We start from the raw sequence: 24,958 nt of genomic DNA, 5'->3' as shown, positions 1-24,958 counted from the left end.
AATGAGGGCAGTTTATGACTACTAGCTACGCTTCAGAGTGCGTGGGCAAGTAGCTAGTGAAACCCTTGAGAATCTACCCATGCGTTTTATTAGGGTAAGGATTATCAAGCTCCCACCCTCATAGCGCTAGATGATTCTGTCAAATTGACTACAACACACTATCACTAGGTGATATATACCAGTCTTGGCAAGCTTCGTTTGACAGGTGCATCGCAAAAAAGACGGATAGGAGGAAGGTGGTGTTCTAAGTTAGCCGAGGCACGAGGCTAACGTAGAAGTAAGTCTACGCGCAAATAAGCGAAGTGGCGCAGAACCTCTTGCTTCTGCCCACTTCGCACTCATCCATCAGCTTCAGTATAAGCATCTAGTTCTACATTTTTGCTTACACCTTTTATGACATGGCCAACGTTAATCCAAACGAAGCCGTCAGACCGGACTATGCTCTAGCTGAGTACCAGCAAGAACGTCAACAGCTAATAAATGAAGGCCTATCTGAACAACAAGCCGTTCGGTCCCTTACAGCTTTATGGAACGTGAACAACAACGCAGAGAAACAGCGTTGGGCAGACAGACAAGATCGCCTGCGCGAAGCCCGTCAGCAAGCAGAGGAGGATGAGCTCCAAAGACAACAAGACCGCAGAGACGAGGAAGAAGCGGCACGGCTAGAGGAGAGAAAGAAGAATAAAAACAAGTACGCACCCATCAAGCGCGGAAAAGTTCCTTCGGACCCCACTATCCTTCCAGCGCAGTATGCGACTCGGAAACTCAAAGCAGGCGACTACTGTGAATTACATTATTTCACTAACAAGGGCTTAGATGATGCCAGAGTATCAACATCCATCGCCGAACCAGAAGCGCTGGTAATGTTACCCGCTGCGGATGGAATCCATTCCTGGGTCCCCGCAGCAGCGGTCAAAGACCCGAAAGCAGCACCTGTAGTCAAAGATGAGAATCTTACCTGGGAAGAGTTCAATGAAGCTGCACCGCGCATGATCCTTTCCATGAAGATGCACGACTGGCCGGATGACTGGGTGGACATGCATGTTCAATTCTGGACAGCGCTACAGTCTCATCGCTGGCGCCATACACCCGACCCCCTCAAACAAAGAGCATTGTTACTATACCAATCCCAACAACGCCGCCGCTGGCACCTCACCATAGGAACCGCGCAAGGCTGGAGCTTGGAAGAAATCAATCAAGACTTGCTGTTGGAGGCGAGGGAGGAATTGTTCAACGAGAAACGCGAGAAGGAGACAGCGATGGCAGTACAGGTCAGTCATAATCCCTCCCACAAGCCCGTCTTCTCACCATTTCGAACACCTTCAAAACCACACTATCTTCTTCCTTGGGCTATCGCATCCCTTTTAAAAACGTTATTGGCCAATCGCGTGCCAATAACGCCAATTGCAAACGCGGGTTATCACAACCTCACCCAATGACACATCACGCTGTCTATTGGGGCTGTCTTAATGACAAATGTTCATCACGAACATTGGTTATCACAACCGAACACCCCTGGGATGCACACCGCGCGCAACCGAAACCACATACCACATGTGGACGCATCACTTGCTATCACAGCAAGCAGCGGCGGCGTTCATCGCCAGCAACCTAGACTCTCTACGGCCGCCACAAATGACTTCAACGCGCCAAGTCGCCAGCGGGCAAAAACACCCTCTCCCACCAGCAGAAGAAGTATCAAACTTTAACAAGAAGGTACGCACCATTCGTGCACCTCCTGCATCTGGTCCCCTCCCATGCTGCGCAGTGTGCCTCGGACGTAACCCCCATAAGACCATCGAGTGCATGGCCTCCCACACGTGGGATAAGCAACACGAGACCTTTGCGGAACGCATCCACAAGGGTCTGTGGACGAAAGACGGAAAGCAGCTCTGCACTGCCTGGCAGCGCGAAGAGGGCTGTTCCGTGGCCAGACATGACACCAAACATGTGTGCTCAGGGTGCGGGGCCGCCACTCATGGAGCCCAAAGATGCGCTCGAGCGCAGAAAGCAGAATCTGCTAACGCCGTATAAGGCAGAAGCTTGGAATCGCGCGCTCAATCACCCAGAGTTAGCTAAACGTTTCGCGAAGATCGCAGACGGCCTTCGTAGCGGCTTCAAAATAGACTTTCCCGTTATCACCAATGTACAAACCCCCCCTAATAAAGACTCGATTAGCGAGTTTGCTATCGAATTTCGCGCCATTATCCAAAAAGAGATCGACAAAGGAAGATACATCGGCCCTTTCGATGCTGACACCTTAGAACGACTGATTGGACCTTTCCAATCGTCCCCGTTGTCCATTATTCCAAAACCAGGCAAACCTGGAAAGTTCCGACTCATTCAGAACTTCTCATTCCCACACAAAATCAACGCGACATTCGCAAACGCTTCAGTGAATTCGAGCATAAACGCTAATGATTTTCCAACAACATGGGGAAAGTTCTCAATAATCTACGACTTGATAGCCAATCTTCCTCCAGGGTCAGAAGTAGTGACTCGGGACATAGCTGAAGCTTACCGAACAGTACCGCTACATGAATCCCAATGGCCGGCAGGTATAGTCAGAGGTTCGGAGACATCCTTTTGCGTGGATACTTGTACAGCCTTCGGCGCAACGCCTTCAGCAGGAATCTACGGTCACATAGCTGATGCCGGAGCCGAAATATTTCGACACGAAGGCATCGGACCGTTAGACAAGTGGGTAGATGACCACATCTTTTTCAGGATACGTCGCGAATTTCTCGAACGTTATAACGAGGACAGAAAGACATGGCATGAAAAATTCGCCAGTTCTGGCTTAAGGCAAATGGAAGAAAGACTCTGGTTCGGTGAACGTTGTCCTATCAGTGGAAAAATAGAAGAATCAAACGAAAGTCGCGCGCTCCCCTTAATTGACCTCTCGAACCGATCACCTCGTTCGAAACACGATGCCCTATTTACGTTCTGCCTACAGGACATAAATGACCTATCAGACGAGCTAGGCCTAATCTGGGAGGTCTTGAAAGACCAACTTTTCAACACGTCCACGATTTACATAGGTTTTTGTTGGAACCTCAAACTAATGATAGTAGCATTAAGCGAGGCTAAGGTAGCCAAGTACTTAGCGGCCATACACAGGTGGAGGAAGCGTCACGCACACGTCCTCCAGGACGTTCAAGAACTTTATGGCAAGTTATTGCATGCGTGTGCCGCAGCACCTCGAGGCAGAGCGTACATCACCAGCCTCGAGGATATGTTAGCGGTTAGTCAATCCAACCCTTTCTCACCCCGAAGGGCTGGGAAAACAGTAGCCGAAGACCTTAATTGGTGGTCTGAACTACTTCAATCTGGCGGTGTGGCCCGCGACATCTTCGCTACTCCCCCACTCCAGAACCCTCTAGCATTCTCTGACGCGAGCTCTGGGATAGGAATAGGGATAGTCATCGGCGATTATTGGAGAGCGTGGAGACTAATTCCAGGTTGGCAAACCCTCAATGGCAAACGAGATATTGGCTGGGCAGAAGCCATCGGCTTTGAACTCCTCGTGCATGCCATCTCCTCTCTCCCTGGCACTAGCAGCAATGTCCTCGTCCACGGAGACAACACAGGAGTCGTGGAAGGTTGGTGGAAACACAGACATCGTAATAAAGAAGTCAACGGGGTGTTCAGAAGAATCCATGATTTCCTCCACAATCTACCCTACCGTCTCGAAATCGTCACTACATACGTCGCGAGCGAGCACAACCCGGCAGATGGCCCATCTAGAGGCATTCTCGGACCCACCCACCTTCTTCTTCCCCCCATCAGTATCGCTAGTGAGCTTGAACCGTTCCTCATCAACGCAACCCAACCTCTATCCCCCACTGAACTACGGCTACTGCGGGACGGGAAATACTCCGTTCCCGCGGCTAAGCTCATCAATCGAGCACTCGTCAAGCAAAGAGCAGCAGAACGACAAGAGATCTCTCGAGCAGAAGAAGAAAGGCACATCAGTGCAGTGCTCCGAAACGAATGACTCTCAGAGCCGCTCACGGTTCGGAGCTCCGTTAGCCCAAAGCCAACCAGTGCAAATAGCTACCCCCCAAATCTACAAACAGTCCCTAACACCGCGCCCTTCAGTCCTTCGTCCACACTGTCTAGCACGAGATCGACTAAGGCTTTGGGTACCAGCAGGAGAGAGTACCAGGCAACTAGCGTCGACGCTAGAGAAGTCGCAGAACCACGAGGTATCGGATGAGCAATTGGATCGAATCCTAGATGTAATAGGGTCAGCGTGGGCGCAATCCACAAAGGAAACGTACGGGGCGGGCCTCTTAGTTTTCCACGTATACTGCGATGTCAACCACGTTGAAGAGGACAAGTGTTGCCCCGTTAATCCCAACCTTCTCCTAGAGTTCCTGTCCAGCTGTGCTGGTTCCTATTCAGGGTCAGCAATAGCAAACTTCATAGCCAGCATTAAAGCCTGGCACTTACTCCATGGTAGAGCCTGGATGATCCAACCGGGAGAGCTTAAAACATTACTCGAAGGGGCATCAATCCTTGCTCCTCCATCTTCGAAGCGTCCAAAGAGACAGCCGTTCACTCCCAACTTCATCACATGCATCCGCAACCAGATGGACTTAAACAAACCGCTTGACGCAGCTTTCTACGCCTGCATGACGACAACGTTCTACTCTATAGCACGTTTAGGTGAATTCACGGTCAAAACAATCAAATGTTTTGACCCACGCAAACACGTCACGAGAAACGGAATGTCCGAAGCCACTGACCGCAATAATCTACCAGTAACCAAGTTCGCACTACCCAGCACGAAATCATCTCCGCTTTCGGGCGAAGAGACCTATTGGGCTGCTCAGAACGGCCCCACAGACCCAAAGGAAGCCATGCAGAATCACTTACGAGTGAACCCAGGAGGAGGCGAAGAACACCTCTTTGCGTGGAAACACGACAAAGGCATAAGACCGCTATCGAAGTCGGAATTCGTCAAACGACTAGCGCTAGCAGCAAGCGCAGCAGGCTTACCAGACCTCAAGGGTCATGGGCTGCGTATCGGGGGAACGTTGGAGTACCTGTTGAGAGGAGTACCTTTTGATGTAGTCAAAACAATGGGGAGGTGGTCGAGCGAAGCATTCACCATTTATTTGCGAGACCACGCGAAAATACTAGCTCCATACATCCAATCATCGCCCGCTCTAGAACCGTTCACGAGGTACACACTACCACCGGTGCGCTAGAGCGAAGCAATTAGTGAGTCCACTCCTTCTTTTCATAGGGCACCAAGCTTCGCCATACACGTTGTAGCCCTCCTAAACCATCGGGAACACAGCTCACCTTGCTATACCAGGTTCGGTTTTGAGTTTCAGACCGGAAAGGCCCTGCGGGCCTTCGCCCAGTAACCCAACAACCTGTCACATTTTGTACTTGCATAGATTCGTATTCCACACCGTGTCGACGATTCCATCTGCACCCTTCAGACGTTAGCATTTCCCATCATTCGAATTTCAACATTCGTTTCCTCGTAAAGTCCAAGACGTTTCGCAGTGCAGCGCATAGACGAAGCGCTGACTTTGCAAAACGGTACGGAGATTATATGGGGCTTGCGATGAAATAATCACTCTCGCGACTGAAGAGGCGCGATAAGATACAGAAGTAGTGTGACTTGTGCCAATCTGGCCAATAGCCCGTCGGATGGGGAAAAAATGCATCTGAGCACTGATGAGTTATCAGCCATCTGGCATCACGATTCGCAGTATCTATATGTCCAGGCTGTGAAACACTAACGCGCAAAATCAGAATCAGTCGTCAAGGCACTTTCACTGATTCTCATTGTATTTTAACATTGGCGATCAAGGACCAGGTTGGTTGCTAGTCGTTCCAAATAACTTCAGCTCACCACTCGGTTCAAGCACGAGTATTTCGTTCCAGTAATGATACAGCAAGAAATAGGTTTGTCTAGACCTTTCAAATATACTTCGAAATACCATATGCTAAATAAATACCACGACTGATCGTCGACCAAATTTCTCCGCCCTGCAGACCACTTGGCAAGCATTTCCCTACACAGTACTGCTAGTTGGTACATATACATGCTCCTGGAAAACAATCGAATTCATGCTAGTTTCTGCGTCGGAGCATGCCACAAGTTTGGCATGGTATTCTGGAACGCTCAGGATGAGGCGTGGTCCCAGCAAAAACATCTGCACGATCAATAAAATTGCATGAGCACCATCGAGTGTCTCAGTTCCAATAGATTCTGAATTCTACAGAAATGATGAGCAATGTAAAGGTGTTTATAACGAGCGCGAGAACAACGAGGAGTCTAGAACGAGAAAGATCTCAGTGTCTTGAACGAAACTCAATTACAAACGGTGCGTCTACCTAGAACGAGAAAGCTACAGCTAATGTTAGACGTGTTAACAACTCTAGGTGACTTTTAGAACGTACATCTCAGTGTCTTGAACGAAACTGAGATGCACCTGCGCTACTGGTACTGGTCTTATAGTAAGTGTGTCAGGAACTTGAATATATGAATGAGAGACTGAAAATAATCTAGGATGCGAGCCGATGTCACTCCACCGCTCGCCTATGTCCATTTTGGCTTGAGCTCGTACCTATCACCTCCCGGACATCCTTATCTCGGATCCTTCGGCTTCTCTCGTCTCGGACGTCTCGGCTTCGTAGTCCAACACTCCCCCTCGAGCGCAAGCCACGCTCATCAGCATCCTCAACTTCTGGAGTCGTGGTCGTGGGAGCGCCTTCGTAAAGGTGTCAGCGATGTTGTCCTCGGAGGGGCAGTAGAATAACTTGAAGGTGCCGTTCTTGACGTGTGAGCGGACGAAGTGGTATCGAAGGTCGATGTGCTTGGTGCGTGACTGGAACTTTCCATTGGATGCTAATGCTATCGCAGCTTGATTGTCACAGAACATGGGAATGGGATGTGGGACGGGGTCGTAGAGCTCTTCAATGAGCAACTGAAGGTAAAGTAATTCGCGTATCACACTGGTCAGGGCGATATACTCAGCCTCTGCCGTGGATAGCGCGATCAGTGGTTGCTTACGGGCACTCCATGCCACTGGCCCTCCGTTTAATAGAATGACATACCCGGACATCGAGTGTCGGTGGGGTTGGGACGCCCAGTCTGCATCCACGAAGGCTTCAAGGCCGCCGTCCGTCGAACTGAGTGTCAGCTCGTAGTCTCCCGTTCCCTTGAGGTAACGTAGCACCCTTTTGGTGGCCTCCCAGTGGGGCCTACCAGGATTGCGCATGAATTGCGACAGCGTCGCAACGGGGAATGCTATATCAGGTCTGGTGCTAGTGGCTGCGTACATCAGCGAGCCAATGGCTCGCTGATACGGCATGTCGCGCATGGCCTGGATCTCCTGCACTGTGGCAGGTCCCTGCTCAACGGACAAGGTAAGTGTTGGCTCCATCGGCGTCTGCGCACTCTTAGCGTCTCCCATGTAGAAGTGTTCGACGATCGTGTCGACATAGGCTTTTTGGGAGAGGGTCAAGGTACGTGCACCACGGTCTCGTGTTACCTTTAGGCCTAACAACCAGCTTAGCTCGCCTAGGTCCGTGATTTCGAAGAATTCGCGGAGGTGGGACTTGAAACGGGTGATGTGGGAGGTGCTGTTGGCGGTGACGGCCATGTCGTCCACGGAAACGGTGATGACGACGTGTTCTCCCGGTGCCCGCCTGTAGTACACTGCCTGGTCCACCTTGGACCGGGTGAATCCTATCTTCGCAAAGACTCCCGCTAACTCCTCAGCCCACTCAAAACCGGCCTGCTTCAAACCAGGTAAGCTCCTTCGCAGCCACAACACCTTTCCTCGCTGACTCTCCGTGAGATAGCCAGGTGGCGCGCGCATGTAAATCTCCTCCTGGATACTGGCATACAGGTACGCACTTTTTATATCGACCTGGTGGATCTCCCAGTCGTTCTGAGCCGCCATTGTCAGCACGGTGCGTATGGTGCTCATGTTGGCTGTCGGCGCGAACGTGTCGAAGTAGTCGACGCCGAATTGCTGCCTCTGGCTGTTGGCAACGAGTCGTGCCCGCAGTTTGAGTTTTTCGCCATCGGGTCCACGTTTCGTGGCCAAAACGAAATGGCAGGGGTTAGAGTGGTGATGGGCTGGACGCTATGAGGTAAGTTATTATTATTACTGTTGCCGCTGTTATGTTCGTTAACAGCAGTAGGCTCCCCCTCGTCCAGTGCATCCACCAGGATCTCCACCGGTGCAAAGGTGAGGTTCCTCTCCACCGATACACGGCGTTTCCCCGGCCAGTACACCCTATAACCCTTGCTTTCAGCGTCTACACCCACAAATACGGCCTCTACAGCCTTCGGCTCTAGCTTCCCACCCCCCAGCACGTGCACAAAGACCTTCGCCCCAAACTCATGGGCGCGCGACAAATCCGGCTTGCACTTTCGCACCAGCTCGTAGGACGTGGTGCCGGGGATGGACCTTGAAGGTAAGCGGTTCTTTAGCCATGCTGCGTAGTTGATGGCTTCTGCCCACAGATACTTTGGTAGGTCCCGTCCTATCAACATCGCCCTCGCGTGCTCCACCAACGTCCAGTTCAGACGTTCGGCTACGCCATTCTGCTGCGGTGAGTCGTGGACTGTCAACTGACGTTCAATGCCTTGCTGACGGAGGTACAGGTCGAATTCGGCGCTAAGATATTCTCCCCCTCTGTCCGAACGGACTTTACGAAGCGTGACAGCCGGCGTCTGACGCGCCAGCCACGCTTCATAAGCCTTGAAGGCGGTAAGTGCTTCGCTCTTCAGTTTCAAGAACTGAACCTTCGTCTGCCTGCTGTAGTCGTCGGTGAAGCTGATGTAGTAGAGGCTCCCGTTTAGACTGGTTGTCTGCGCAGGTCCCCACAGGTCCGTGTGCACTAAGTCTCCATAGGTAAATGCGCGCGTACTGGACTCATCTGGGTAGGGTTTCTGCGTTGACTTCGCCTTCACACAGACATCGCAAAACTCGGGCTTGGATGTGAGGTCCAGCTCTATACCGGTGACGAGGCTCTTCTTCACGGCGTCCATGGCTGCTGCTTGGGAGGTGTGTCCTAGGACACGGTGCAGGCTCCCTACGGTGAGTTTTTGCCTTGCTACATTGGCATGATGCGTCTGACGACGCGCAACGACGCTGTAGAGTCCCTCCAGCTGCGGAATCTCGGCGATAACATGTCGCTTCGGCCCTTGGGAGAGGATCCGGCACATGCGTCCCTTGAAGAGGACTGCTAGGCCAGCCGCCGTTATCCTGTTCGTGGAGATAAGGGTGAATGCCATCCTAGGTGCGTATAGCGCATTTTTCAGCGTCACAGTCGTGCGCTTCTGACCCATTGGCAGCTCTATCTGAACATCACCTTGGCCTATGGCACTTAGAGTCGAGCCGTCAGCCATGTGCACGTCTTGGGGTGGAATGGTGACAAAATTCGTGAATTTGGCCCGGTCTGGGCAGAAATGAGATGTGGCGCCCGAATCTACGATGGCTCCTCTCTTCTCCACTGGTACGTCCAACTGCCCTGCTACGTTCGCTAAATCTGACGTTACGAAAGCATATTGGTCGTCCTGCGCCTCAGATTGGGTGGCTGAGTTGGCTGCCTGCTTCGGCGCCTTCTCACCTCTCCTCTTCTGTTGGTTGGGACCTTGTCCCTCCTTCCCACCACCCGGACGCCAACAGTCGGTCTTGTAGTGGCCTTTCCGGTCACAGTTAAAACAGGTGACGTCCGGATTGGCTTTGGCGGCGCCTGCTGACGCTCTACCTTTCCCTTTTGTTTCTCTCGCGGAGAGGGCGGAGCCAGAGGCTCCCTTTTTGGTGGGACGACGTTCGGTGAGTAGGCGATGCTCATACTCTTCGGTCACGATGCTGATTAGCTCGTAGGAGGTGATCGGAGTTTTGGTTATCCTAGCCGCTGCGCTGATGGAGGATAGGAGTGGTCGGTAGGATTCTGGGAGCGAGCCCAAGATGATGGCGTGGAAGTCGTTGTCGACGATACCTGCGCCCATTCCGGCCAAGGACTCGCGGAGCCTCATGAGCTCTGCGAAGTGGGCCTTAACGTCCCCTCCTTCATCACAGCGTGTCTCTTGCAACCGACGCCGTAAGTCAATTTGCACGAGTTCAGTCTTACCCTCGTGAATCTGACAAATCTCGTCCCAGATCTCGGAGGCGTCCCCAAGCTTCTGGACGCGCAGTAGTAGCCGATCGGTGATTGTGCTAAATATCTGCTGCTTCACGAGTGAGTTTTTCTGGTGATACTCGTCGATCTTGTTATCGAGCTCGTCTATTTCAGTCTGCGATGGCGTTGACCCGTCAGGCTTTTTAACGGCCTTGGTTTTCGGATCGACGACGAAAGGAATAGGCTCGCAGACTCGACCATCGGTATATCACATCAAACCTCGCGCTCCAATAGCCGTTAGTGTTCGTTCTTTGTAAGTAATTCAGTTCGAGCCGTCTTCTGCGAGCTTCGGGATATTGAACAGGCTGGAGTTGGTAGCGGGGAGCGTAGATTCCATGATGGTGGCAGGGCTCATAACCTAAAGGTGTTTATAACGAGCGCGAGAACAACGAGGAGTCTAGAACGAGAAAGATCTCAGTGTCTTGAACGAAACTCAATTACAAACGGTGCGTCTACCTAGAACGAGAAAGCTACAGCTAACGTTAGATGTGTTAACAACTCTAGGTGACTTTTAGAACGTACATCTCAGTGTCTTGAACGAAACTGAGATGCACCTGCGCTACTGGTACTGGTCTTATAGTAAGTGTGTCAGGAACTTGAATATATGAATGAGAGACTGAAAATAATTTAGGATGCGAGCCGATGTCACTCCACCGCTCGCCTATGTCCATTTTGGCTTGAGCTCGTACCTATCACCTCCCGGACATCCTTATCTCGGATCCTTCGGCTTCTCTCGTCTCGGACATCTCGGCTTCGTAGTCCAACACAGTGGTTGCACGCAGATATCAGCAACAGGTCAGCGCACCAATATTTCTGGAGAGAGAGCAGCAAGCTGGAGGCAAGAGACACCAGCAAAGCTAACATGTGCGGAACTTGAGCAGAAAAATATAACCGCGTTCACATTACAAACTCACCTTGCAAAATAAAGAACATGAGATTGTACGAGCACTCTGAAACAGTCCCCGATGGTCGATCCTGTCGATGGGCCGAGTCGTCGCAGGTCACGGAAGTGTTTCACAGCAATCCAGATTGAAAGAGACAATGCGAGGACCTCCCAAACAGTGTTGAGCCCCCAGGCCATTGAAACCAGAAGCTGATTGTTCCCTTCAAGCTCAAAACTGCACATATGCATGTCAGAGAGTATCAGTTCCTCTGGTGTTTATCCAATGAGCCGCGTTCTTCAAGTCAACAAGTAAAGCTTACCCCCTACAATATCGTCGAGTCCTATTACCGCGATCACCCCGCAGGCGATGATTACAGTCAGGAAGATAATAACAAGGAACATAAGCATCTTTATAGATCCCTGATACATGGCATGCAACCGAGCAATCATGATGACTTGCATCATGTGTCAGTCAGGTCAATATCACAGAGGTATTGCACCTGGGTAACTTACCGCCCAACATGGCAGTCACGGCCACATTTGTCCCATTCAATGCGTAGTACATGATAGTGCCTGAAACTCCCAATTAGTGAACGCCCTCGCACTAGTATCAAAGACTCCGACTTACACCTATTGAGCCATTATGTGGAGCCAAGTTCATTGGTTGGAATCTCACTCACCCCTACATATGAGCGTATTGATTGGACGGGAATGAGATGGTTGCAGAATACTCACTGCATCTGTCAGCGATACCGATGGCATATATTCTGTGTCCCGCTGGTCAGAAAAATGGAACACAGTGCATATGAGACATACCCAGAAGAGTAACACTAGTTGTCAGAGATAAGCGATTAGCACAGTGCAAAGTTGTGGGTCTCGACACATACACAGAATACGGTATTCCAATATAGCGTATCTAAAACATTTTGGAGTCAGCACAAGTTGCCCACCACGCTAAAGCACGACATGAGGTACGAACAGTCAAATACAGCACAGTCATGAGAGACCATCGTTGTCTCTGTCGCGAATTAATTGCATGCTCTTGTTTTCTTCTGATACGGGACCCTTGTCACTCACCCAGATGAGTTCAATCTAACACATCATTCTTAGTGAGATAGCTGCTCCGGGGATAACATCAACGTACCTCTTGTCCGAATGTTAAGACTGGAAATATCATGAGAAAATCAGCGATTTTCGAACACTGTCCTGCTCACCCCAATCGTATACCACCACGACGCCTGCGGCAACTGTAAAACCGCAAGTCAACGTTAAATGTAGACATCTTGATGCGACAAACCTGCCCAATAGCCGATAAAAATATCCAAATTGAGGAACGGCCACCAACTGGGATCATTCGAGACGAAAGTCATGTTCGAGGGATGGGTGAGCGAGTGGGGAATGGTGGTGTATAACGACAACGTTCGTGCTAGATATACTACCGTTCAGTGCTCAGCCCTTGTCAGAGATGGATTTTTGCTCACGCCTCAAGACCTTTGATTGGGTGGAACAGTGCAAAGTGAAACAAAAGCTGGCAATCAACAATTCAGTATTACGCACAGGACTACTTGGACACCAGGAAAGTTCCAGCCGTTGGTGATGTCGGTCACTTATTTGAAACACGATTTTTGCTGCAAGGTTGCAAAAATCAAGAGTTTCATGTAGTCATCGATCTAACACAGGTTGAAGTGTGATATGCGTGAAACAAGTATTTACGCACTCTTTGGCATCGCTGGCTGACCCCGAGGCGTAACAGCCCTCCGAGTACTCTTATGGAACAAGTGTCACTCTGCGGAACTCAGACAAGAAACCATGACAGAGTGGGTCTAATATATCTTACCTTGTCCGTCACCTGGTACGCTCGAATAATTGAGCTATTTTATCCAAATGATGTACAAAGAGATGGTAAGCATAAAGCGAATTCGATAGAAAGCGCACTTGATGTCATGGTGATGCAGATGTATTGTACTGCCAGATACATCCTGATTTGTGATTGACTAATTATACGACACCATCGGGGGAAATTGCACACGGGAAAGGCTCATATCGATGGCATCGTGTTTCAGCCATCCTGTGTCGGAACATATCAGTGCCTTAGAGTGTTAAATACATGAAAGCTATGATATAGTTACCTGTGGCGACACTAATTACGGCGACGAATTAAGGCTTTCGAATTGCTATCGACGAAGAAACGGAAACTAGGATCGAAAATAGCTTGTCGAAGGGTCAAAGTTCAAATTCAAAGGTGCTTTGACGGTTGTGCGATGCGTTGTTGTTATAAGTACGAAATGGTCGCGGTGCTTTGCAAACAAACAGTTTGTGACAGCGAATTGCGAATCACAGCTCGATCGACGTACCAAATACACAGTCGGGGGCGAGGAGATAGAGTAGTGATAGGATATGTGACAGTGAGACCTGGCAGGGCCAATTTTGCTGTGGTCGCAGACTTGTTTGCTGAAGTACGTTGGTCACCGGCCGTGTTCAGCAAAGCACTACTATTAGTTATGACCATCGTCCAGAGGAAGGCCTGATCGTTTTGAGGCAGGAGGCTGAAGATACAGATGATCCTGGGCAAAATGAATGAACAAAACAAGGAATTTGCATTCGCGCACCCAACATAATACAAAAAAGGTGCATGCGGAGTCTCCATGTGTTCGCAGCCTTGAATAAGCTTGAATGTTGAACGTTGAACGTTGCAACGTTGAAGCTTCTAAATTTTAATTACATAAAGCCCGCGGCGCTACCTTCGGCGTTTGCGGAGTCAAAAAATGAACCACCTACTGTAACCTTCCAGCTCTGCAAGTAGTGCCGCACCCGTTCCGAAACTCACACCTGTGTCAATTTCTCTTGTTACATCGCCCGCATCGGTCACGGAAGATGAGAATCGACTGGCGTATGTATATGAAGCTCGACGGACAGGCACTATGTCATCGAAGCTAAAGGAACGACTGTCGTATTTGGTCTGCCTGTGACATAGTACTCAAGTATATATATGAGACTAAAGTGTTGCTCCGACTCACCCAGGTCACTTCTTCTTTTGCTTTGCTCGGACACATGATAGAGCCAGCAAAATCTGATCAAAGTACGTATATATGTCAGAATATCGTGATGGGCATCTTACTGATACTTCTCAAGTGCACTTGATGCCTGACGACATACGGGTAGACCTTGTAGAGAAGGGCCATCAGCGAGAACTTTCCAGGCACGCCTCAAACCAAATATGTTCTGTCAATTCGATTGATCTAGATAAACAAAAACAGAATAACAAAATCGGCGATCTAATTCCCGATCACATACTTTTCTTGTCGTTTATGTCGTTGACCATTCTAGGCCGATGACCCTTCTTTCATCCATCGTGCTTCTATTTAGTGCTCGATCACGATTCACATATCCCAATCTCGCCATCGATACACCTCGCACGCGTCTCCATCGATAATGCCCTATCAGACACATCATTCACCAAGGATCATTTGTTTGCCTAGGACTGTGATCCATGTCGACGGTGTATGTATGCATGTATGCATGTCTGTCTCTCGTTCGCTAATGGGTTGTCAGCTACCTGGCTTCACGAGTCGCAGCATCTATTGTCCGGACAGTGAAACATCAACACGCAGAATCAGCGGTCAAGGTACTTTTACTGATTCTCGTTGTATTTCAACAAAGAACTAGATTGGTTACTGGACGTTCCGGATAATTTACCCTTACCACCTGGTTCAAGCGCGGGTAGTACTTCATTCCAGTAGCGATACAACAAGAAATAGCGTTGCCTAAACCTTTCAAATATACCATATGTTAAATAAATACCACGACGGATCCTCCACCAAAATTCGTTTCCCTGCAGGCCACTCGGCAAGCATGTCCTTACACAGTACTGCTAGTTGATACATGTACATGCTCCTGGAAAACAATCGAATTCATGCTAGTTTCTGCATCGGAGTCTGCCACGAGTTTGGCGTGGTGTTCTCGAACACCAAGGATGAGGCGTGGTCCCAGCACAAACATCCGCACGATCGATAAAATTTCATGAGCACCTGCGAGTGTCAGGGCTCCAATAGATTCTGAATCCTACAAAAATGATGAGCAGTGGTTGCACGCAGATATCAGCAACAGGTCAGCGCACCGAGAGTTCTGGAGAGAGAATAGCAAGCTCGAGGCAAGAGACACCAACAAAGCTAACATGTGCGGAACTTGAGCAGAAAAATATAACCGCATTCACATTACAAACTCACCTTGCAAAATAAAGAACGTGAGATTGTATCAGCATTCTGAAACAGTCCCCGATGGCCGATCCTGTCATTGGGTCGAGTCGTCGCAGCTCACGGAAGTGTTTCACAGCAATCCAGACTGAAAGACACAGTGCGAGAACCTCCCAAACAGTGCTGAGCATCCAAACCATTGAATACAGAAGCGGGTCGTTCCGTTCAAGTTCAATATCGCACATATGCATGCCAGAGAGTATCAGCTCCTCTGGTGTTTATCCAATGAGCCGTGTTTTTCAAGTCAACAAGTAAAGCTTACCATCTACAGCATACTGGAGGTCTATTCCTGTGATCACTACGCAGGTGATATTTACAGCCAGGAAGATAATAACAAGGAAGATAAGCATCTTTCTAGATCCCTGATACATGGCATGCAACCGCGCAATCATGATCACTTGCGTCGTGTGTTAGTCAGGTCAATATCACAGAGGTATTGCACCTGGGTGACTCACCGCCCAACATGGCAGTTACAACTAGATTCATCACATTCCCTGTGTAGTACATGATAGTGCCTAGAACTCCCAATTAGTGAGCACCCTCGCACTAGAATCAGAGACTCCGACTTACACCTATTGAGTCATTATGTTGAGTTAAGTTCAATGGTTGGAATCTCACTCACCCCTACATATGAGCGTATTGATTGGATGCGAATGAGATGGTTGCAGAATACTCACTGCATCTGTCAGCGATACCGATGGCATAACTTCTGTGTCCCGCAGGTCAGAAAATGGAACACAGGGCATATGAGACATACCCAGAAAATTGAGACTGATTGTCAAAGATGAGCGATTAGCACAGTGCAAAGTTGTTGATCTCGACACATACACAGAACACGGTATTCCAATATAGCGTATCTAAAACATTTTGGAGTCAGCACAAGTCGCCCACCACGCTAAAGCAAAACACGAGGTACGAACACTCAAATACAGCACAGTCATGAGAGACCATCGTTGTCTCTGTCGCGAATTCATTGCATGCTCTTGTTTTCTTTTGATACGGGGCTCTTGCCACTTACCCAGATAAGTTCAATCTATGACACCATTCTTAGCGAGTTGGCTGCTCCAGCGATAACATCGACGTACCTCTTGTCCTAGTGTTAAGGCTGGAAATCTCATGAGAATATCGGCGATTATCAGACGCTGTCCTGCTTACCCCAATCGCATATCACCACGACGCCAGCAGCAACTGCGAAAATGCATGTCAACGTTAGATCTGGACATCCTAATACGACGAACTTGTGCAATAGGTGAAAAAGATATTCAAACTGATATATGGCCAGTCACTGGGATCATTTGAGACGTAAGTCATGTTTGAGGGATGGGTGAGCGAGTGGGGAATGTCAGTGGTGTATGATGATAGTGTTCCTGCTATATATACCACTGTTCAGCCCTTGTATCGCCACAATCGGCGTGATGGAGATAGAAATTCGATTTCGCCTCAAGATCCTTGATCAGGTGAAAGGGTGCGAAATCAAACAAAAAGCCGGGAATCAAAGTAGACTTTTATTTCCAACTCACTATTACGCACGGGACTACTTCAACACCAGGAAAGTTCCAGTCGTTCTTGATGTCGACAACTTATTTCCAACACGATTTTTTGCTTGTGTTTGCTGCGAGCTTGGAAAAATTGAAGAGTTCCCTATGAAATCATGTGGTCATCGATCTAACACAGGTCGAAGTGTGATTGATATACGTGAAACAAGTATTACACACTCTTCGGCATCGCTGGCTGAGCCCGAGGTGTGATATCCCCCCGATTACTCTTATGGAACAAGGGTCATCTTGCGGAAGTCAGACAATAAACCGTGACAGAGTGGGTCGAATATATCTCACCTCATCTGTCGCCTGGTACGCTCGAATCATTCGGCTATCATGATCATATCAGAATGATGAACGGAGCGATGGTAAGAATAGAGCAAATCCGATGCAAAGCTCACTATGTTCAATGCATCATGCACATCATGTCATGGTGATGTATTGTACTGCCAGATATATGCTGAAAATTTCACAAGGAAGACGATGAGCGACGCACCAGAAGCCTAATTTCTGATTGTACAGGCTCATCTCGATGGCATCGTGTTTCTGTAAGCATGTAACAGACTAAGATTGAACCCCCTCGTGTGCTGAAGTCAGACGGACCATCACAGGGTAGAAGCTGACCAAGATAACACAGCACGACGCAAGTAGGGAACGCCGATAACCGGAATAGCCGGAGCGGATCAGCGTAGCACGGAAGAGAATGAAGACCGTACTTACAATAGAATTCAGTCGAATTATTAATTGGCCTTCTAGGCACGCCTTGAACCAATTCTGTCAATTCGATCAATCTAGATAAATAAAAACCTGAATAAGAAAATCGGTGATCTAATTCCCGATATCGGTTTTCGTTCGTCCTAATGTGCGTCTTCCAGGACAATTCCAGGATTTGTATCATCATCTGTGCCTTATCTAGTCTGGCATCTATTCTAGGTTGTGCTTCTACGCCATCGATTCACCTTGCGTCTCTATCGATAGTACCTGCAGGAATAGCTGTTCTCCTCAACATTCCTGCAAAATACCTTCGAAGAGTGATCACCCGCCTACCTAGCTAGGACTGTGATCTATATTTATATCTCGTTCGGTGCTTTACTCTGATAGTCGCGCTCAGCGAGGGCTCCAACAGAATATCGCAGTCGATGCCTCATCAGGAGTTTGATAGGTACGCTGGAGGTCTTCTGGAACCTCTGATTTTCTTATTCTCCGCTCATCACTCAGCAGACACCATATCCTTGTCATGCTCATTCGCGAGAGACACGTACAGTCAAGCCATGAGTCCACGCGATTCATCATTTCATTCTCCGTAGCCCGTCGAATGGGAAAAAATGCATCTGAGCACTGATGAGTTATCAGCCATCTGGCTTCACGAGTCGCAGTATTTATATGTCCGGACAGTGGAACACCAACACGCAGAATCAGCGGTCAAGGTACTTATACTGATTCTCGTTGTATTTCAACAAAGGACTAGATTGGTTACTAGACGTTCCCGATAATTTGCCCTTACCACCTGATTCAAGCGCGGGTACTTCATTCCAGTAGCGATACAACAAGAAATAGCTTTGCCTAAACCTTTCAAATACACCATATGTTAAATAAATACCACGACGGATCCTCCACCAAATTTCGCTTCCTGCAGGCCTCTCGGCAAGCATGTCCTTACACAGTACTGCTAGTCGATACATGTACATGCTCCTGGGAAACAATCGAATTCATGCTAGTTTCTGCGTCGGATCATGCCACGAGTTTGGCGTGGTATTCTCGAACGCTAAGGATGAGGCGTGGTCCCAGCACAAACATCTGCACGACCGATAAAATTTGACGAGCACCTGCGAGTGTCTCAGCTCCAATAGAATCTGAATTCTACAGAAATGATGAGCAGTGGTTGCACGCAGATATCAGCAACAGGTCAGCGCACCAAGAGTTCTGGAGAGAGACCAATAAGCTGGAAGCAAGAGACACCAGCAACGCTAACATGTGCGGAACTTGAGCAGAGAAATATAACCGCGTTCACATCACAAACTCACCTTGCAAAATATAGAACATGAGATTGTATCAGGACTCTGAAACAGTCCCCGATAGTCGATCCTGTCGATGGGCCGAATCGTCGCAGCTCACGGAAGTGTTTCACTGCAATCCAGACTGAAAGAGACAATGCGATGACCTCCCAAACAGTGTTGAGCACCCAAAACATTGAAAGCAGAAGCTGCCCGTTCCCTTCAAGTTCAAAAGCGCACATATGGATGCCAGAGAGTATCAGCTCCTCTGGTGTTTATCCAATGAGCCGCGTTCTTCAAGTCAACAAATAAAGCTTACCCCCTACAGTATTGTCGAGTCCTATTACCAGGATCACTCCGTAGGGGATGTTTACAGCCAGGAAGATAATAACAAGGAACATAAGCATCTTTCTAGATCCCTGATACATGGCATGCAACCGAGCAATCATGATCACTTGCGTCGTGTGTTAGTCAGGTCAATATCACAGAGGTATTGCACCTGGGTGACTCACCGCCCAACATGGCAATTACAACTAGATTTATCACACTCTCTGTGTAGTACGTGATAGTGCCTAAAACTCCCAATTAGTGAAAATCCTCGCACTAGAATCAGAGACTCCGACTTACACCTATTGAGTCATTATGTTGAGTTAAGTTCAATGGTTGGAATCTCACTCACCCCTACATATGAGCGTATTGATTGGATGCGAATGAGATGGTTGCAGAATACTTACTGCATCTGTCAGCGATACCGATGGCATAGTTGCTGTGTCCCGCTGGTCAGAAAAATGGAACACAGTGCATATAAGACATACCCAGAAGATAAACACTAGTTGTCAGAGATGAGCTATTAGCACACTGCAAAGTTGTTGATATTGACACATACACAGAATATGGTATTCCAATATAGCGTATCTGGAACATTGGGGAGTCAGTACAAGTTGCCCACCACGCTAAAGTACAACACGAGGTACGAACAATCAAATACAGCACAGTCATGAGAGACCAACGTTGTCTCTGTCGCGAATTCATTGCATGCTCTTGTTTTCTTCTGATACGGGACTCCCAACCAAAGTCCTGTGCCATATTTTTATTCACTCTCCCAAAAACCGCCTAGACGCTACCTGAATCAAATTCATATTCTATTCTACTCGTAACTCACCAGGGTATGCCGTCGATGGAGGAATGTTTCCGTGGACCGTCGTGGTGCAGATTCATATTATCTATAAGAATCAACTGGGAAAACTTGCAGCAGCAGCAGTTCTTCTGCTGTGACTCAAAGGCTCAGGTGCACGCGAGGATACTCCCTCTCCCCAGAAGTTGACATGTGCTTAAAACATGACTCTATCTCTTCATGAACCCTTCTACAAGCTTACATGTCCTCTCTCAGTGTCACATTAGCATTAGCCTAAGTGCGTATATTCCTTATACTCAAGAGCACTCTACACTACAATCCATCTGACCACCCATCTCCCGACCTCCACTTTACGCACTCTCAGGCTCGAGTTCAAAGTATTGTCTCGTTCTACCCTCGACCTCTCAACCCTGTATGGGCCTGTCAATTCTGACAATTTATAGATAAAAGCGACACGTCGTTCGCATGCGCTTGGCTCAAATCAGCTCCCAACCTCTCCTCTGCAAACTCTGAGTCATGCATGAATCTCACCTAGGACCCACTTACCCACACCAATATTCAATCGTTGTCTGTCATAGCTAGCCCAAGTGATGAGTTCGACCCAATTCGTCCTGTGCAAGGTAATGGTCGACCTGCGCACACGGAACATGCATATGGTCGCCTTGTTTCAATCCGAATACAAGAGTACCTTAGTTCCATCTTGAGCGTTGGCGAGTGCCACTGCCACACATCGAACATCACACACGTCAAAAAAACCGTAAAATTGCATGCACGACACTCATCAAATAAAAACGACCAGTCACGACATAATATATATCTATACCATTATGAACTCTCCACGATCCAAAATTCGAAAGAAAGCATTGACGTCGATAACAAAATGGATGTGAATGTGGACGTGTAGACTGGTTTGGCTCGTAGATGGGCTGGTCACAAGCCTATTGGACGTGTACGTGGTAACATGCGGGGTTGAGTGGAGTTGTATCTAACATGTGGAGTGGGCGCAACGCAAGCCTGAGCGCGAGTTAACACAGGTTATGCGTACATGACGGTCGTGGCCGTGTGCAAATGACGATCGTGTTGTGCATATATGCAAGTGGGTGATGTGTACAAGGATGTCGGTAAATGGATATGCATGTATAACAGTGCATCTGGGCGGGCTTTGGCATCAAACGGAAGACGTACAACGACGTGGCAGTGTACAACACAAGGTGGCACCGTACAACACGAGGTGGCAACATACAGCGAGGACACGCGTACAACGAGGTACAAAGCCCATGTGGGAATAATCAATTCTTCTGATACAGTGGTTGAGATGAGACGGGCCTAACGCGTCAGGTCCTGCGATAGCGCACGTATACGGCGCATGAGCTCGCAGCTTCACCGAGCTCGCCTGACGAGCTTCAGACGGGCTCGCTGGTATAACCAAAAATCCTATAATCCTGATGTGGATCAGGAAAAATTATCGCTACATTGATATTGTGTTGAGTCGTGGTGTGTGGGATTTTGGGGCGGGTGTGATGTGTGGGTTGTGTGATAGTGATGAGGTGCACAAGGCTGTGGCGATGAGGTGAATGTGATGAGGTGAATAAGACGAGGAGGTGAATGCAGGTACAACAAGGCATACAACAAAAGAGGTGGACCGCGAGTGCTCCAATCCAGCGAACGACGACCAGCACAATTCACCCAAGCGCAAATCTCAGCGTACTATCCGCTTCTCCGATGGAAACTGGCTGCGTCATCGAGCCCATTCCTATTCCTTGCCCGCCCGCGCCCATGCCTAGACTCTGTGCCCCCATACCGAGACTCTGCGTCCCGCCTAATCCAGCTTGCGTCCCTCCTAAACTCCCTACCATACCCTGTGCCCCTCCTAAAACGCCCATATTCATACTCTGCGGCACACCATCGGCACCCATGCCCTCGCCGCCCCCTTGCGTACCCTGCGCTCCAAGCTCATACCACCCCGCGCTTCCCGTCCTGTCCCCTTCAAGCATTGCGAATAAGAAACTCGTCCATTCGCCTGGTACAGCGTGGGCGTGGGCATGTGTGTGAGGTGGGTCTTCGTGGGGGTTGGGATGCGGATGTGGGTCTTCATGCTGTTGGGGTGCGTGTGGAGGTTGGTGCTCGGTGAGCTGCAGTGGTTGTGGGTTCTCGTGCCTCGCTATATCCTCTTTGCGCAGTTGCTCCATACCCATACCCAGGTTCTCTCCACACTGTATGGGCTGCAGATGCATATGATCTCCCCCATGTCCCAAGCTCAGCCGTCTCCTCTCCCCGCTCTTCCCATATACTTGCACACATCCCCACCTCCCCCACTCGCTCAGCCGCCTCCTGTCAGGAGGAGTGCCACGCCCCATGAATGCTCGGGGAGGCTCGGAGAGGAGGGTTACGTGGAGGGAGGAAAGGGGTGGAGTGCGTGGGAGGGTGGGAGAATGTATTTGAGGTGGCGTTTGGGGTGAGTGTATCGGTGGTGGGGGTGTTGGTGTTGAGGGAGATGCGGGGGTTGAGGAAGGCGTTTGTGTGGTCGTTGATGTAGGGGTAGAAAGACGCTGGGGAATCGGAGGAGAGGGCGTTCGACGTGGAGGGGAACACGGCGGGGAGGCACATAAAGGGCGTGGAATAGGCATCGTGTCCAATAAAGACCGCCCAGGCGGCGATGTAGATCTCGGAGGTGATGTAGCCTGTTTCTGCGGTGTAGGCGCTATCGGTGGCAAAATTGACGGAACAGTCGGTACCGTAGGAGTCACAATCGCCGGGACACAAGGCGTCACAATTGCCTTGGCACCTTCAACATCCATCGAAAACAATCCGTCTTCACCCTCTGCATCTTCTTCGTCATCATCATAATCATCATCATAGTCACCAGAAAGGTCACATTCATCCAAATCTTCGTCTTCATCCTCTTCGTCATCCATATCAAAATCAATAGCTTCAAATGCAGCTGACTTGTAGGTGTAGCTTGCGCGTTCGAGGTAGGAAGCGGGTGTGTAGAGACGAAAGCGGGTGTTGGAGGAGTGGGTGGATGGGGAGGGGAAAGTGGCGCGTGCCTCGGATGCGACAAGGGCTTTGATTGTGTCTGTGCCGTAACGACGAAGTCTGGGGGACGTCAATGGTGTGGAATCAAAATGAAACTAGGAGACTAACAAGAATTCTACTCGTTCTTGACATGCTAATTTCCAGATGTTGACTTCTCGATCGCGATGTGGGGCGGGTGTGTAGTCAAACGAGTTTGGTTGCGAGAAAGTGGCTGGGATTGTGTTAGACGATGGTAAGAATGAACAAGGAGAACATACGTTGTTGGGGGTATCCGTTGGATTGGTTGTATCCATTGGTATACTCTTGGTCAGGGAATGCTGTATTTGAAAAGGCATTGTCTTCAGAGTGAGAAAAATCGGGTTGGGGGATGAACTGGTGAGAGAAGCCAGTGGAGAAGGAGGTTGGGAATGAATTCGACCCGAAAGGACCGGGCTGGGATGATGGAAAGGGGATTGTATTTGGAGAGAAAGGATTTAAATCTGCGGGAGGGGAAAATGTCGGATTTGACACAAAGTCTGAAGAGTTGGTATAAGATGGGTCATTTGGAGGGAATTCGGGTAAAGGATCTAATGGGATTAAAGAGTCAAGGTCGAGTGGCGTCGACGACGGCGTCGGTTTGGTCTCCGTCGTTGGTTTTGACTCCGTCGACAACTTGGTCTCCGTCGTGGGTTTTGACTCCGTTGTCGACTTGAGCTCCGTTGATGCAGGCTCGTCATGATCCTTGGGCGCTAAAATACTTGGTTGATCCGCGAGGACATTACGAAGGGATTCTTGAGTTGTAACTGGTTGTATAGGTAGATCGATGATTGTTGGTGCTAGAGGTGGAATGTGGCGTGGCTTTGGCACGTTTTGAGCACGGGTTCTGACTCGTACTTGGCGGATGCGTCGACGCACCTCGCCGACGTTACCATGAGCGACATTCGTATTATCATTCTCTTTACGTCTCTTTCTCCTATGGTTGGTCTCTATATGAGGTAGTAGAAGACCGTCCGAGTCAAGAGCTAGACGCTGACGTTTGAGGGCTCTGAGTGCACGTGGGGTGAGCTCGTCATTCTCGCTTGTAGAAGAAGTATGCAGTTCTTCCAAGTTATTCAAAGGACGTCGTTTAGTTGTATGGTGATGATGATAATGATGAGGGTGTTGTGCTATTCGGGTGGAACGGCGAAGGACGAGGTCAACGGCAGCCATAGACAACGAGTCCAGTACAATTCGATCAGGAAATAGAAATTGCAAAATGAATCCACAATCAACGAATCACGTAAGCGTGCACGGACCATATCACGTGTTACTCGCGACATGTTAAACCCCCTTTTACGCCGCATCATGAATATTTAGTCTCGCATTTACTAACTTACCTACTGAAGTTCTTATGCAATATTTTCTTCCTCTCCCTTCCCTCAAGATCCATTGTCTACCTTTCTTCACGCACTCACGCTCCCCAATCTAAGCGAGCTTAACATTGGCACGAGATTCTGGACTGGTGAAGAGTTGAAGGGTGTTGATAGTCTTGTGGTCGGAATAGCTGTTGATATCTGCATATGAGGCTGGATTTCAGGATTGTTATGAGCAGCACTACTGGTGAGCAGGGCACTTCTTGGCTTTGAACAATCTGCATTCCGCAAAGGTATACGTTATTTTATTCCTGACCCGTTCTGTATCAAATGATGGTCAACCTCCGCACGCGGACCATGCAATCAATGTGCTCGGTCCCAAAGGCCTACGGCAGCCAAAGAAATTAAGGGGTCCGAGTCTGCCGCAGCCAGGGAAACCACAGCACGAAGCTCTAGTACCAAATAGTCGATCGAGGAATAGAAATGGCAAATTGAATAATCAAATGCAATTGCACGACACACTCAAGCTAACCGGAGGTGTGCTCAAGATCGAGGGCAGAAAGACCAACTGAAATCTGGAGACTGGGAATGTTAACTCCATACGAGCTTCAGCCGGACACC

General features: G+C 49.1%; 6 protein-coding genes across 6 annotated transcripts; 2 read left to right on the top strand and 4 right to left on the bottom strand.

Annotated features, from left to right (window-relative positions):
* Window positions 1-398: 398 nt before the first annotated feature.
* On the top strand, window positions 399-1,161 carry HD556DRAFT_1314751 (uncharacterized protein; the record flags this gene model as incomplete). The annotated part of the gene is made up of 2 exons (XM_041300995.1): window positions 399-1,031; window positions 1,060-1,161. The coding sequence occupies 2 exons, from the start codon at window positions 399-401 to the stop codon at window positions 1,159-1,161; spliced, it is 735 nt and encodes a 244-aa protein (XP_041152327.1).
* Window positions 1,162-11,677: 10,516 nt separating this feature from the next.
* Window positions 11,678-12,476, bottom strand: HD556DRAFT_1425715 (uncharacterized protein; the record flags this gene model as incomplete). The annotated part of the gene is made up of 7 exons (XM_041304612.1): window positions 12,348-12,476; window positions 12,265-12,297; window positions 12,195-12,214; window positions 12,030-12,068; window positions 11,940-11,966; window positions 11,786-11,827; window positions 11,678-11,732 (listed from the first exon to the last, which is right to left on the bottom strand). Coding segments are annotated over exons 1-6 (234 nt in total), but the record flags the coding sequence as incomplete, so codon positions are not given.
* A 2,530-nt stretch (window positions 12,477-15,006) lies between these two features.
* HD556DRAFT_179096 (uncharacterized protein) lies at window positions 15,007-16,898 on the bottom strand. Its single transcript, XM_041309813.1, has 12 exons — window positions 16,824-16,898; window positions 16,542-16,673; window positions 16,459-16,491; window positions 16,389-16,408; window positions 16,322-16,336; window positions 16,224-16,262; window positions 16,132-16,160; window positions 16,061-16,074; window positions 15,977-16,012; window positions 15,759-15,818; window positions 15,566-15,700; window positions 15,007-15,514 (listed from the first exon to the last, which is right to left on the bottom strand). The coding sequence occupies exons 2-12, from the start codon at window positions 16,612-16,614 to the stop codon at window positions 15,273-15,275; spliced, it is 696 nt and encodes a 231-aa protein (XP_041152325.1). The 5' UTR covers window positions 16,615-16,673; window positions 16,824-16,898; the 3' UTR covers window positions 15,007-15,272.
* Window positions 16,241-17,201, top strand: HD556DRAFT_1425692 (uncharacterized protein). Its single transcript, XM_041304611.1, has 6 exons — window positions 16,241-16,336; window positions 16,389-16,408; window positions 16,459-16,491; window positions 16,542-16,944; window positions 16,999-17,086; window positions 17,139-17,201. Exons 4-5 carry the CDS (start codon window positions 16,656-16,658, stop codon window positions 17,049-17,051), a joined length of 342 nt encoding a protein of 113 aa, XP_041152324.1. The 5' UTR covers window positions 16,241-16,336; window positions 16,389-16,408; window positions 16,459-16,491; window positions 16,542-16,655; the 3' UTR covers window positions 17,052-17,086; window positions 17,139-17,201.
* Window positions 17,202-18,703: 1,502 nt separating this feature from the next.
* HD556DRAFT_179211 (uncharacterized protein) lies at window positions 18,704-20,154 on the bottom strand. The gene is made up of 8 exons (XM_041309814.1): window positions 19,814-20,154; window positions 19,722-19,750; window positions 19,651-19,664; window positions 19,566-19,601; window positions 19,348-19,407; window positions 19,155-19,289; window positions 18,866-19,103; window positions 18,704-18,808 (listed from the first exon to the last, which is right to left on the bottom strand). Exons 1-8 carry the CDS (start codon window positions 19,919-19,921, stop codon window positions 18,748-18,750), a joined length of 681 nt encoding a protein of 226 aa, XP_041152323.1. The 5' UTR covers window positions 19,922-20,154; the 3' UTR covers window positions 18,704-18,747.
* A 1,498-nt stretch (window positions 20,155-21,652) lies between these two features.
* On the bottom strand, window positions 21,653-24,194 carry HD556DRAFT_1451342 (uncharacterized protein; the record flags this gene model as incomplete). The annotated part of the gene is made up of 3 exons (XM_041307940.1): window positions 21,653-23,066; window positions 23,115-23,217; window positions 23,264-24,194. The coding sequence occupies 3 exons, from the start codon at window positions 24,192-24,194 to the stop codon at window positions 21,653-21,655; spliced, it is 2,448 nt and encodes an 815-aa protein (XP_041152322.1).
* Between the last annotated feature and the right edge of the window lie 764 nt (window positions 24,195-24,958).

This window comes from Suillus plorans, assembly GCF_016647745.1.
Source record: "Suillus plorans strain S12 chromosome Unknown HD556scaffold_127, whole genome shotgun sequence".
Taxonomy (NCBI): domain Eukaryota; kingdom Fungi; phylum Basidiomycota; class Agaricomycetes; order Boletales; family Suillaceae; genus Suillus; species Suillus plorans.
The sequence above is the reverse complement of the archived record's forward strand: the minus strand, read 5'-3'. Positions and strand labels throughout refer to the sequence as shown.

Bases quoted from the DNA above. Each gene is read 5' to 3' on its own strand.
- HD556DRAFT_179211 (XM_041309814.1), bottom strand. From the start codon at position 19,921: ATGGCACAGGACTTTGGTTGGGAGTCCCGTATCAGAAGAAAACAAGAG. The intron at 19,408-19,565 runs GTATTCTGCAAC...TGGGAGTTTTAG, and splicing joins ATCGCTGACAGATGCAGTAA to GCACTATCACGTACTACACA. The intron at 19,104-19,154 runs GTAAGCTTTATT...GATAAACACCAG, and splicing joins ACTCGACAATACTGTAGGGG to AGGAGCTGATACTCTCTGGC.
- HD556DRAFT_1425692 (XM_041304611.1), top strand. From the start codon at position 16,656: ATGATGATAGTGTTCCTGCTATATATACCACTGTTCAGCCCTTGTATC. The intron at 16,945-16,998 runs CTATGAAATCAT...TGATTGATATAC, and splicing joins TGGAAAAATTGAAGAGTTCC to GTGAAACAAGTATTACACAC.
- HD556DRAFT_179096 (XM_041309813.1), bottom strand. From the start codon at position 16,614: ATGACTTACGTCTCAAATGATCCCAGTGACTGGCCATATATCAGTTTG. The intron at 16,492-16,541 runs GTTCGTCGTATT...GCATTTTCGCAG, and splicing joins CTTTTTCACCTATTGCACAA to TTGCTGCTGGCGTCGTGGTG. The intron at 15,515-15,565 runs GTAAGCTTTACT...GATAAACACCAG, and splicing joins CCTCCAGTATGCTGTAGATG to AGGAGCTGATACTCTCTGGC.